Source organism: Colias croceus, chromosome Z (assembly GCF_905220415.1).
Source record: "Colias croceus chromosome Z, ilColCroc2.1".
NCBI classification, from domain to species: Eukaryota; Metazoa; Arthropoda; class Insecta; order Lepidoptera; family Pieridae; genus Colias; species Colias croceus.
Window position 1 is genome coordinate 6,046,383 of NC_059568.1, and position 14,642 is coordinate 6,061,024.

General features: G+C 32.1%; 1 protein-coding gene across 1 annotated transcript in view; it reads left to right on the forward strand.

Annotated features, from left to right (window-relative positions):
• The window catches only part of LOC123705515, a 72,868-nt gene that overhangs the window by 20,727 nt on the left and 37,499 nt on the right, over positions 1-14,642 (forward strand). Inside the window, exons 2-5 of the mRNA XM_045654315.1 lie at positions 3,462-3,546; positions 9,751-9,874; positions 13,346-13,431; positions 13,887-13,982. Of these exons, the coding sequence (XP_045510271.1) occupies positions 3,472-3,546; positions 9,751-9,874; positions 13,346-13,431; positions 13,887-13,982 (381 nt within the window). The 5' untranslated portion in view covers positions 3,462-3,471. The remainder of the gene's footprint in view (positions 1-3,461; positions 3,547-9,750; positions 9,875-13,345; positions 13,432-13,886; positions 13,983-14,642) is intronic.

The following is a 14,642-nucleotide window of genomic DNA, read 5'->3' on the forward strand; positions in this document are numbered from 1 at the left end:
TAAAACGGTATAAAATATCAATTTTATTTTATAGCTTCCATATAAAGCTGGCTCGTGTTTGAAGCTCCGTATACATTTATAGTCATAGTCAAAGATTTATAGTATACTTTAGTTGCTTGCAATACCGCTATGAATATAAAACATAGTCTGTGCAGCAATTATAACTCACTGTGATATTAGATATGTTTGAAATTTCACGTAGAAACACTGTTCTGACTGAAGCCATATGTCTGTTTTGATTTAAATGGGTAGGTAGAGGCACAAGCCGTATTTGCATTCGAGCCGCAAGTTTGTGTATTGTTTATTAATAAAGAACTATTCAAATTATTACTGCCATCACATCATAATTCAATGTCGTACAAGCTTAAACAGGCGAATAAAACATGTTCATAATAAGATATTCTAAAAATTATCATCAATCATAAAATATCAGAGAATTACATTTTCTGTTCCATTGATCAAAAAATAAAAATATCTCATGTGATAAATGAAAATATTATATTAAAACCTGAAGAACACTTCAAATACAAAGTTGTGTTATGGTTTATAAAATTGAGCCCTGAAAAGCAATACCATTCATTCACGTTAGCCGGCTTAGTTGTAATAAACAAAATATTTTCAATGAATGTAAAGATTCCGTTTATATTTAAAAGACCTACCTTTCAGCTTTGCCTTTTGTATATATCATAAGAAAACCTTAAAAGAAAATGATTTTATTCACGTATTTTGAAGAAATAAAGATTATTCGAGTAGTGGCAACATTTGCTTGCTATTGCTAGTGAAAGCATTGCTTGTTTCAAAAATAGGCTTCGGGTTTAATTAAACCTGTATACAATGCTTTCACAATTAATCTGGCATGTGATTCACATCTGTCCTAGGCCTATATTATCTATGATTTTGTGTTCTGAGTTAAATAAGCTACCTTTTTTAATTAACTGTACACATCACTATTTCTATATTTCCTTACCAAACGTCATCAATATCAAAATAAAATCCGCTAACGGTGCATCATCAACCGAACATAGAGTTAGAGCTGTAAGAGCATTCTTTCGTGTTCTTAAATTCTTACTAAAACATTGCATAGAATCTTTTCGAACGTATTGAACAACGAAAGAATGCTCTAACAAGGATTTGACATAGTGATGTTAGAATGACCATTCGCTCTCTCTCTCTCTCTCTTCAACCTTTTCCGTCCACTGATGGACATAGGCCTCTCCAAAGGCACGCCATAGAGCTCGGTCTTCACCTTTTCGCCGACATGGAGTACCAGAAACCCTGCGTATATCGTCGCTCCACCTTGCTACAGGGCACCCGTTTCGCTCGTTTTATGTAAATGCACCGTAAGAATTAAGAATTTAACCTAACAAGAAAATACGTTTAATTCAAGGCCACGTTGCTCATCAACAAACAATAATTATACTATTAATGTACCGTAAAAATGGCGAGCTGCAGCATAAGAAGATATAAAAGAAATTTATAATTTATATTTCCAGAAAACTGAATAACACTTTTAATCGATGCAGGAATTTCCGTGTCTTGTCCATCGCAGTGGGACCATGAATGGCTTTAGAATTAAATGCGAAAATAAACTAAAACGTAGCTTTTAAGTGACAGGTTGGCGAGAAACCATTTCACTGCGGGCCATTGTTTACATTCTTTTTGTTCCATTTATTGAACTGTGAAAATGGAGTCTGTTATAGAATTGAATGATTACTTTGCGTTATTTCATATATTTAAAATGCGAGCTACTAATATTATTTAAAATGCGAAAGTTTGTGAGAATGGATGTATGTGTAGGTGTCTGTTACTTACTCTTTCACGAAAAAACTACTGAACCGATTACAAAGAAGTTTAGCACACATATAGAGGGTAACTTGGATTAAAACAAAGGTGTTATCCCGGAAATCCCAAGAGAACGAGAACTATGCGGGTTTTTCTTTGAAAACGCGGGCGAAGCCGCGGACGAAAGCTTGTTTATTTTATATATACCTACGCCTACGTTAGATACTAGGTTACGAGCTTAGGAGGTTATTGTACGTTATCTACCTGAGATCACCCGGCATTAAACAAAAATAAAATAATATAATAAATGTGTGACTCGCGAAGATTTAGACTCGAAGCACTATGCTACAATATGTATCTAATAAAAATGTTTGAAAACGGTTCAATACTTTTATTGAATCTATTCGTTACCGTTACGATTAAAAATATATAAAAAAATCACTACAGAATAGGGCCCTATAAATAATTTAATAATGGTAATGGCTACAAATAATAAATCATTAAAGATACATATTTATATGGCAGCCACGTAATAACCTGGCATTAACATAATATGAAAATCACTGTAACGTAGCCGCTTCCAAAATTTGCTTAGTGTGTTATAAAGCTGAGAATCCACAAGTTCGCCATTTGGACGTTATTGGGCTAAAGCGACGTATACACTTGCTCTAGTTTACAATCCAAGTTGAAACTATAATCGGTCTCTGCAGAAGGAATTCGGCCACAAACGCTGACAGTATAAGCTAATTGTGCAATCATACTAATATTATAATACCTACACGAAATTATCATAGCAATGTATGGATGTTTTTGAAGAGAAACTTTTTTGGGCGCATTTAAAGTAAAATTTCGAAGTCACGACAATACCTAGAAATTTTCCCTACTGTCACGTGATCTCGGCACATACGAATTTTTTTTATTCTTTCATGCAAAAATATCTGATCGGATCTGTATGTTTGATACAAAATTAAGATCTTATTATAGATCATAAACTATCACGTAGGCTTTTTTTCCTGGGCATTTTGCGAGTCCTGCCGCCGGTTTCAGCTAGTATGTATAAATATAAGAGTATCAGGTAGTAAAGATATACGTTCTCTATTACTGGAACAATTCTTCACGAGCAATGATAGAAACCCGGAAACCGGAACGTAAGACGTAGGATCGACATATTTTCCAACTGTCGATGGAAGGTTTTATTACCGCCAAAATCCTTGTGTTCAGATACGAATTAGGTTTTTATTTGGAGAAAATTATCTCACAAATGTTGCCAATAGAAACTACTTTAAATTATTTTTATTAATGCATATGCGCTGTCTTCAATATACATATTTCTACATAATATATTATATAAAAGTTTTCTACATAAATATAGTAGAAAGTAGGAATTATTTAAACCTCACCTTGTAACTGTCTGTAAAGAGGCTAATTACCACCGTTTAGAGCCTATTTGTATGGGCCTAGGGCGGTTGCAGAGCTTCACCGACCATCAGTGCGTACGTCAGTGTATGGAAATTCATAAAATCCTTCATAGCTAGGCTGACCATACGCACGCGTATTTCCATACATATGACAAGCGCGACTGACGTTCGCACTGATGGTCGGTGAAGCTCTGCAACCGGCCTTAGGATTAATTAACTAACGTGTCATACAAGACGGTAAATAATACGCGTTTGTTCCAGAGTCATCAAAATGCCGATCATCCAGTCATGCTGCTGCTGGCGCAGTCTTCGCCGCGGGTGTTATGCCTCAGCGATATACACCTTGGTATGTATTATTTGTTTTTAACTGGTATACAAAAGTAAGTATTGGTTTTTTATTAATTTAGTATATCATCATATGCATAGAATACATAATATTAGCTAAACGCTGAATCGTAAGTAACTATGTATTTCTATAACATTTCTTAATTTGAAAAAGAACGTGTGTGCCGAGCACACGTTACAGAAGTGATACTTCTTTGGCAAGATTCAAAGATACTAAAATCGTCATATTACCCCCATGACGTGACGGTATTGCCATGACGAAACCTTGTAATTTTAATCTCAACGCGCCTAAAGAAGTTTCACAGCTCTCGTATTTAGAGTTTTTAGTTTTATATCATTTGAAAATTTATCAACAATAAAAAAAAATCGATCACGATCATCATCAAAAATTTTCAAACACTCATATATTAAAAATTGCCAAAACATTTTCAGGAATGTTTAATAACGGATAACGGTATCTAGATATTATGCACTAGAGAACTGCACTAGTTTATTCAATAGATACGGTCTATTACAATTTAATCATACACAAGAAAATACGGGAGATCTGAATTCATTATCTCATGTAATATCGTATCTAGCCGATATATGAATTCGAATAGGAATAGATATACCTAATTGATATTATCAGAAGTCTTCGCGTATTAGTGGAATTAAATTGAGTGCCTTCTTGGTATGCATATTACCGTTCGAACCCAAGATATCATAAATTTGATTTCCTAGAAGATCTCGCTGTAATATCAATAATCCACTGATACAATTTCACTATAGGTACTAATCAGATAATAACTTGTAATGTTTGTGGTTCAATTAGCTCTTAATACAAGGATGAATGCAAGGTATCAAAATCTCAAATCTCAAATCCATCATATTTCAGAGGAAATTGTGCAAAGATGTTAATCTGTTTTCAAGATACAATATTATTAAAATACTGACAATGTGAAAAACATGTGTTAGGTATAATAATCAGTTTGAAAAAAATAGTACATTTAAAGTACAGTGAAAGGAAGAAAAATCCCTGCCACTATAATTACGATATCTTATAATAATATGATCACGTCAAACTTTAAATTAACCCTTCTTTGGCACCAAACAATATCCAAAATTAACAATTACTTAAATTAAACATGTATTTTAATAAAATTTAAAGAATTCATATTTTTTATAATATACCCATGTAATTTTATGCTAACATCCCAAGTAATAATATTATGAGCATTTGCAATTCAACATACTTTCAATTATTTTTCAATTTGTCGTATGGCATAGAGTTGGTACATATTTATAATATTATACTATACTATTCATACAGATATACCGTCTCGTAATATTGCTTTCAAAGAACTCACTACTCAGCTAAACCTACGCCATCTGACATAGTCCATGCGTCTTGGAATTCATATCAAAAATTAATATCTAAAATCGATTCAAGATTGGATTGAGAGTATTCCAGGAAAATTCATGAGATTTTATAAAAGATCTTTCATTTTTATATTTTAAAAATAGGTTCACTCGTTTGTTATGACTATGATTGATAAATCTTATTGTATACCTCATTATTTTCCAAGTATTTGTTATAGTGCTTATAGTAAAAGAAAATATAAATTGTATTGTTTCTTCTAGACGTGTAGGTAGCAATATGATCAGCTTAATACTTATTATCATACTCGAGACTGTAAACATTCTCAATAAGAAAACAGTTCTTAAAATTAAAATTTATGCAAGAAAAAATAGAGAATGTGCAGACATGAGTGTATCTTCAAGAGAAGATGCAATGAAAACATCGAAATTCAAGCAACAAGTCTTTGGGATCGGCGCTCCGTAAATTCTATTAGAAAGTGTCCCGATGGCTTACCGTTTATGATAGAGTGCCCCTTAAATTTATGGAACGTGGCCGATAAATCAACGAAATTTAAGATCTCGTCGAGTTACAGGGTCCACTGGAACACTGACATTTTTAGATGATTTCATTAAAGCCGAGGACAAAATTATTTACGGCACTTTGATTGAAACGTCTATTTGCTCAACTGTCACGGTTCGGATTAATTATTACCGGATCCCGAGATTATGGTCTGTTGTTCTATTATTAATTATCTTGTAATACTACAATACCTCTTAACGGTGAGCAATGTTAATAATCGAGCAATACGATGAAGGCGTTCCAATTAATGAATTAACTGGAGCTTCACATTTGCAAACAATGTTAAAAGTTTTTAGATCACTATAATTTTAGTATGTTTTTAGCGTTCTGGATCCATATTTTCCTCCGTTCTATAATGATTATGCGTTTAAAATGAACTTAACGGAAAAAATAATATGTTGTTAAATACAATAATAATTCAATTGTATAAAATAACCAAACACGAAAACCGCAAAATGCAATTTTAATTAAATAATAAATATAATTAAAACCTTAAATATGTGTCATTCATATTACATATCACATTACTGATTATAAATTGAATCCACCAAAATTATACAATATTATATTAATAATAATTAGTTTCCATAACACAAAAGTCTCCGAGGGCCTCTGCGTGTTGGACCTATGTCTCCACATAAGCCTTTTAAAGGACCGAGGGTATTATCCCTCTGGTGATACCCGAGTACTATCAATATAAAGAGAATTATATAGTTAAATATTTATGACGTCATAAATGTACAATAATCTTCGATAATAAAATGAACTCCTTAGCTACACCTGAAGATGACGTAACGAAACTGGTCGTAGTTTTTTGCAATAAAAATTTGAATTAAGTTCAATTAAATAGGAATATGGCCTGTACCCTCATAGGAGGCCCGTGTCCCAGCAGTGGGAACGTATATGGGCTGATGATGATGATGATGATGAAATAGGAATAAGCGAATCGTATGTTTCATATAAAAATCTAAACTGAAAAATGCAGTTCCATAAAGAAGTAACAATACAAAGTATAAACTATAATGAATCAATTGATAGCTTATAGAGAAGTTGATTTCAACGGAGAAACAATTAAAAAGAGTTAAAGTGTATTTCCGACTAAAATTGACAGACGGACTGAAGGATATGACGAATTAATATCGGTTCCGTTTTTGCCGTTTGGAAAAAATCCTACTAGAAATTGTATCTCGCTGTATAGAATCGATGTTAGGTATTAATTAATGATGGTTGGTTCAAGTATTAATTTAGAAAGACTGTTTATTATAATCCATGTAATTCCATTAAATCTTAAATTTTTTAATAAAATAAACTTATAGGATTAAAACTGGACTAAATACCCCTAAATAACCATTGTTCCTTGCGTATTGGAGTTATAGGTAGGTAATAATTATTATGTTAAGTAAAAACAATGTAAAACTGTGCGTATGTATGTAAAACTTATGAAGGAAGGAAGTCGCTACATATAATTTCCGCTTAACAATACAAAAATGAACGTGTTACGTTGTAAAATATCGGTATCAAGGTATTTTATATTATTTTTTCTAGAATCATGCACCAGTTTCATAACTTTGAATTGAAAATATTTTATTTTATAGGGGTGCTGCAATAAACGGAACCACGTGTATAAAACATATAGGAAAAAATCATTACTTCTGTTTTAAATTACCTACTCCAATATCACATCAACGTTCCCATACTAAACCTTCAATAAAAAAGCCACTGCATAGCTGCATACAAAAAGCAATAATTGCCGTGCGTGATATCTCCAAATTTGTGCGGTCTGTCAAAATGACGATGCAGTGCAGTACGAATACACGTGGTATTTTAGATTTGCTCTTTTTTAGCCTTGTTTGTAACACGGGTTTGAATATGTCAAAACGAGTTCGAAAGTTCTAGAAATATAAATACGAAAGCTTTGAATGTAAAAAAATATAAATCTTTGGTTTTAATAAATATTTAGGTAACATGATACGTTTTTGTTGCCATTTCAATATGTATATTTTGTACTTATTGTTTATTATCCGAAAGACAAACATTTTTTATATTATTGCGTTTATTTAGAAATAACATACGGCTTTGATTCTATTGTCTCTGTTCATTATGTTACTTTTATGTTGATAAACTTTATGACAATATAAATACCAATAGTTAAAAACCTATAAAGAATTATATTTTCATTTGAAAGGTGAATTAAAACATTAGCACTCTAATACAAAACTATCGCTAGTTTCGAGAGAAAGTGTGTAAATAAATAAAGTAATGGTTGTAAATTGTTTATCAGTAACTAGAAGAGATGAGGGTCGGTTTGGTTCAATATCTACTATTTTCATATTAATGTTAATTCTAAAAAAGGTTATAGATATCAAAGTGGCATCGAAAAACATTACTTCCATAAGTAGTAAACGATAAACATTCATATAAAAGATTGTTGTAATATTTTTATTTTTTTGGTTTTTCTCACACAACTTATACAACGAATACATTATTAAATATTTTCTAGGTATGTACTTACAAATCAACATAAGTTATTTTTAGATATTATATTGGTCAGATACAGAAAAATCTTTTTTTACAATAATGCGTAGAGACAAGTGATAACTGCGTTAAAAACAACCGACTTCAAACTTGCACTTGCAAAATTTACAAATACCTACAGACAAAAATGCTCATAAAATAAAAACTACTGGGCCTATCCGAATAAAATTTTTATGGGACCAATTCGACACCATCTCGCATCGAACAAAAAAAGAATCACGTAAATCGGTTCAGAAACCTCGGAGTAATCGGTGTACATACATAAAAAAAAAAAAAAAAATACCGGCCGAATTGATAACCTCCTCCTTTTTTTTTAAGTCGGTTAAAAATGACATCGTCTCTAACATCCACTCTGTTTAATGAAGAATTCATTTACGTTGTTCTTTAAGAATTCGCATCCAAAACAATTTTATTGGAGCACGAAAATTTGTCGAAGCAAACAATTTCATTGCCTACGCTCCATTATTTGAGTGCAAATAATTTTCTGATTATTAAAATCGTAACTCGAAATTTCCTTTCTTTAGCATCCTATTATATATCCATAACTGAATTAGTAATTCGGAATTATTACGTTGCAATGAGCCGAGGACACATGTGGTTATTAACTTATTAGAAAGATTTACTCAGTATTAAGTAAATTATAATAATAATAATTAAGTAAATATCCAATATCAAAACTTTAAGTAGTAATTTTAAAGTACATATTAGGTAGGTATTACTCAGTGCATTTTGAAAAAGTTTTGCAAACCTCCTAATTGCCATACATTCTTAGTATAGTAATTTCTATAATACCTGCTCTGTAAACAGTGCAATATTGCATAGCCATAGTTTAAATATGAAATACAGTATCAATATACTAAAGTAAAACGTGCTAATGCAATACTGAAAATTATTTAGCATGTGAATTTTATCTGCCACATTTAGATTCTTATACCGCCAAAACCAGCACGGCGCTATTAACTTTCAAATGTTCATTAAACTGAAGATTTAGGGTCAGCATAGGTTACAGTAGGTACGTTATTCCCGTAGGTCAAGAGTTCAAGACCGGTAGCGTGCAATTAACTTGCTATATAACTATAAGTACTAATTACATACAGATGACCTAAACTGCATTGCCACAAAATTGCATGCCTTGAATGTAATCGTAATGTAACTGTATAAAATCCGTGAGTTACATTGCAGCTGAAATACATTATATTAGTTATAAGAAATTACACGCGAGGTAAGGTCAATATTAGTTTGAATGTAATAAGAATATACTGCGATTCTACACAGCTACCTGTGCAGCTACCTAATGTTGGTTGATAACTAATCGCAGCAAGTCAACGACTATTGGGTCGTACGTCGTTTAGACACAGTTGACAGATAGACCGGGAGATATTGACACAAACGAAAATCGCTATGCCATACTTTTCGGACGATTCCAAATGGTCACCATACCGAAAAAGTTTGGCGAAAAAAAAAATTTTTGCAGATTTTCGACGGTATGGCGTAACTAGCTTTCCACCCGCAGCTTCGCCCGCGCAGTCAAAAAGAAAAACCCGCATACTTCCCGTTCCCGTGGGATTTCCGGGATAAAACCTATCCTATGTCCCGGGGTAAAAAGTAGCCTATGTCTTTTCTCGGGTATCAAAATATCTCTATACCAAATTTCATGCAAATTGGTTCAGTAGTTAAGGCGTGATTGAGTATCAGACAGACAGACAGAGTTACTTTCGCATTTATAATATTAGTATGGATTTGTTACAGATATACTTCGCTGTGACCATAATAACGATGGGTCACTTCATCGACGTAGAGCATCGCTACTTATCCGGCCAGATGACGGAGCCAGAGTCAGAGAGCTTCTTAGAACCAGATAAAATAACCCCTAGTAAGTATACAATATTTGTTTCTTATGTATTATATGATTTACTGTGTGAAGCTGTTAAATCTCGTGTGCAAATCACGACAATACTCTATAGTATTTAAGTAGGTATCAAATAAGTTGATGAAAAAAAAAACATTTATAATAATAATCGTTTCAAAAAAATATCTTCCTTATCATCATTGCTTGCGTTATTTTAGTTTTGAAAATGAAACGGGTCCACATACCTCCTATTTAAATTTTTAAAACTTCGTTTCGACTATGTAATAAAAACCTTACTCTCGAATAAACACCCCATACCTATAAAAGTTAAATAAAAAGTTAGAACCTAATATAGATTTATTGTTGTTATTCCCAAAATAACTGTAAAATAGAATTTCCGATAAGGAAGTTATTTTGGAACAAAAGCTTTTTACTCCAAAATACTAAAATAAAATTTATATCCAACCAAAATTAATTTCGGAGCCCTCAATGCGTGAGTCCCATTTGCACTTAGCCAGCAAAGTGCTCCTTTATGTCTGACATTAAGATATATTGTGCTGTTATTGTCGTTTTATCCATATTTCTATAATAAAGACAATAAATTATATATCGTTAGCAAAAAACGACGCCTTTATAACAATAAAAAAAAACTTTTTTACAGACTTCTATAAAGCAAACAACGCTCAGCCAAAGCAGTAAGCATTACATCGTAACAGTATCTAAAAGTTCTTAAACGAAAGCAAAAAATCCTTTCCATATTTAAAAAAAAAAACTGCTATCATGCGAACTAATAACTAATCATAACAGATATCACGTTACGTTGTCAAAACCAATATGAGATTGAACCCAACAGTTTTCTGATAAATCCCTTTGTTCTCTCACTTTCATTAACGATATATTAAAACCGAAATAATCGGCTCAGTCTTTGTTCATATCTGCTATATTAATTGGTCTTAGACGAAACTCGATAACTTTGAACTGCCTCGGAATTTTCAAAACCCGTGAAACGGCTTCGGAGTAAAATACACCAAACAACTTCTAAATTGGCTTTTAAAATCGAAACGTAAGTGTGGTTTTGCTTTTGGTTCTTCGTAATTATTTATCGACTCGAATTTCGCTTTAAGTTCCAACGAGGAAGCTTTGTTGAAGGAACGTTATCTCGTGTATTGAGATAAGCTGCCGCGACTTGAATGATATAATAAAGGAAACTAATTTAAACTTTTTAAAACACTTTGCTCACTATTGCATAGATCTTTATCGGTCTCATTTGATATTTCGGTTTTAGGGCCGATTTTTCAATCCTTGGTTTAAATTTATCCGTCCAATAAAGTATTACACGAACATTTTAAAATGTGTCCTGTAAACTGTCAAATACGGACAATTAGAATACATTTTTGAAATGGTAGTTTAATACGTTATTCGATGAATAAATTTTATCCAAGGATTGAAAAATCAGCCCTTAGTAATAAAATTGTATGAATACATACGATTGTTGATCGTGCTGTAACGTAAGGTACCGGAGATTGCAATAATATAATTTCGCATAAATCCATCCATACATTAGATAATAGTACAACACCGTTACCTCGCACTAATCCCCAACAAGGTGGCGATCAAAATCCCTAAAGGGCTACAAATTATCACGCACTCATGCCTCCTATAAGCCACATTATCAGTGTTACAATAATGTATGACCACATTCTACGCTTTATCCTAGCGTCGGAATATTAAACCGCTAGGAAACCGATTTATCTCGTCTAACACTGAACGAGTTAAAAGTTTTAAGCGAACATCTTTCTTGGTAATCGAAAACCATTTAGATACTATCTGTTACAAGCTTTGAAAACAAACGGCTATTACACAAAAATTGTTCTAATTTATAATTCTCGGTAACGTGAACTAACACGAGCCTGAATTTCGGGAGTATATAAAAATATTGTTTCATTAAAATACTTTTTTTACATAAACTTGAATATAGAGTACTACAGTATTCAAATTACTGTTTCATTACTTTTGTGATTGTTATTGTCAATAAAGTTGTGTCTGATATAATAAAGTATCTTTAAAATATGCATTGCGTTAGTTTATTTTAATGTTATCACAAATCACAATGCGATTAACAAGTCTTTCATTTGTAACAAAATAGTTCATTCCAAAAGCAATTCAGTTTCCACAAATTCTTGTAACTGCAAAAATTCACAGCAGAAGTTTAAATTAACAAAAAATGGCATGTGAAATTCCGTTGTTACCAGCTAAATTGAATTCAGGCTACATCTTGCTCTTACTGTATATGTTTTGTTTACGCTTTATCCACGCTCCACTGAAACTTTCGGTACAAAAACACTTTTATTAACATACGGGCGAAAAAGAGAATAGAAAATACCCATGTGAGTATCCCATTGTTTTGTAACGGTGCGTTTTAAACTTTAGGATATAGAATCTAAGGGCTATAAAAACATACGCTGTTCGACTTTCGTTTATGGCAATGCGATATTGGGGTTATACATATTTAGGCTGTGAACTACTAATAAGTTAGGCGGCTTAAATACCCTTTTTTTATGGTGGGGAAATCTTCCAAAGATACCCACGGCCCCCGGGGAAGGATCCGTGGGTTATGTCGGATTCTTACCGACTAAAACCTCACTGTGTTCCGTCGAGCCGCTTTAATGATGGGGCCGCGGGTATTGAATTCTTCCGCGACCGGCTTAAATACCCTAGAATTCATATACGTAGTAGTAAATAGGTAGTGTATCCGTGCGCTTTATTTATATTCGGTAATTAGCTACTTTAAATTAACTCGCACTATTTAAACAATTAGTTCCAATTTTACGTAAAACCGATCAATACAAACTAGTATTGATATATTGATAAGCGATTTCAAGTCAGCCTTTCTAATTGGATTAAACACCTGTTAACATAGAGTTAACATTTGTACTCAATATTCAATAATATAAATCCTTAACAGTCGATTAAAAATAATAATGTCATAATGAGTTGACTTCCACGTGGTGTGTCGGATATATCCAACGTTCATCGGGTCACGGGTGTGATGATTGTCAGTGACCTGGAACGGATACTATTCATGGAGAAAATACAAAAATATCATTCTAATTTAGCGGCACAAAGAAAATGTCTTCGATAAACCGTTGAATACAGAATATTTCTGATGTATTTTTTTGCAATATTTACTCTATTTTGTCTGTCTACTATTTAGTAATGTGTTTCAATATACAAAATTATGTTTAAAGGTATAAAGACCGATTTAACCATCATCGAAAATTGAGCATTAGGTATGTACTATAGATAAATATATTCTGATTATAAATCCAAGCTTATTACTACATGTACGAAGGGTCTTCTTCCCTTTTCCACACCTGGGACTCGAATCTTCCCCCTCGTTATTTTATTTTGAACCCCTGCAACAACGAGATATTCCAGTCCTATTTGAAATTTAATGTAAATTATGTAAGAGGTTATTTTTATATTTTGTTCCAGTAACTGTGTCGCTGAATATAACCCTACTGGCTTGCAGTACTTTGGGCCTACTCTCATGTATTGTGCTCATGATAGGAGTCTATAAGGTTAGTAAATTATTGTATTGTATTAATTATGAAGATTTACGGATACATTTATATTACAATTGAAATTAAGTAGGTTATCAATTATTACAGTAATGACTTCTCTAAAGCTTAATTACAGTGATAGCAAAGTTGTTAACTGTTTTATTTATCTTTCGCCTATGAAGCTACTAACCTACATATTAAGCAAACGTGATTTTTAACAGAAAAAGTTTTATCAATTACCCTATATAGTTAAATCAGTACCACTCAAATGTGATTCAGATGAAGCCATGAACCCAATAGACAACGAACAATTATATTATTGCGAAGAATAATTCGAAACACAAAATCCGTCCATAATGAATATTTCAAATAGGAATAGAGATATTGACGATGAGATTGGGAGTGAAAATTGGGAAGCCTACGTTTTAATTGACGTATAATCTTTCAATCTATGGAAAATTTTGTTGTTTCAGGACATCAAGTTCATGCTCCTACCTTGGATATTGTTCATGGCCCTTGAAACACTGGTCGAGCTGATAAACGTCTGTTACTTATTTTACTTGCAAACTGTAAGTATTGAACAAGTAAGTAGACATAGTATATTTTACTAATATTCGTTGTATGTGGCTGTAAACATGAAAATTCCATCAAATAATTTGTGATATAGCAAGAGTTATTTTTGATGAGTATACCTAATATAAAAATGTTCACTCTCACTTAGATATTTCTACAGGGGTGTTAAAACTTTTATTTATTTATACTTATAATTTGAATGCTATTAAACTAAATATCGAATAATATCATATTACCAGAACTTGGAATTTTTAAATTGAATATTAAATACTGTTATAAAATTCATTAGTTCTATAAACTTTCCTTCTTTCTTTCTTCACTAAGAACTTTCCACAATAGATCAATAGATAGCTAAGAACTATCTCAATAAGACTTTCAAGAAACAATTCGATTATTTTTTCCAATTTAAAGTAAATAAAGGCTGAAGAAAAAAATCCAATATTGTTCATTGTTTCCTAACTTCGTAAATTCTTACAAAATATTAATTAAATTTTATGAACGTTAAGAAATATCGATTAGGTACTTATAAATTCACGTTTCCATTTTCGCATTTTGATGAAAGGCTTAACTTTATCGAAAAATTATAGCGATACTCAAATGCCTTGCCAAATTAATCCCTTGTTGAAAATATTTTAATTATAAGGATGTAAAATTAT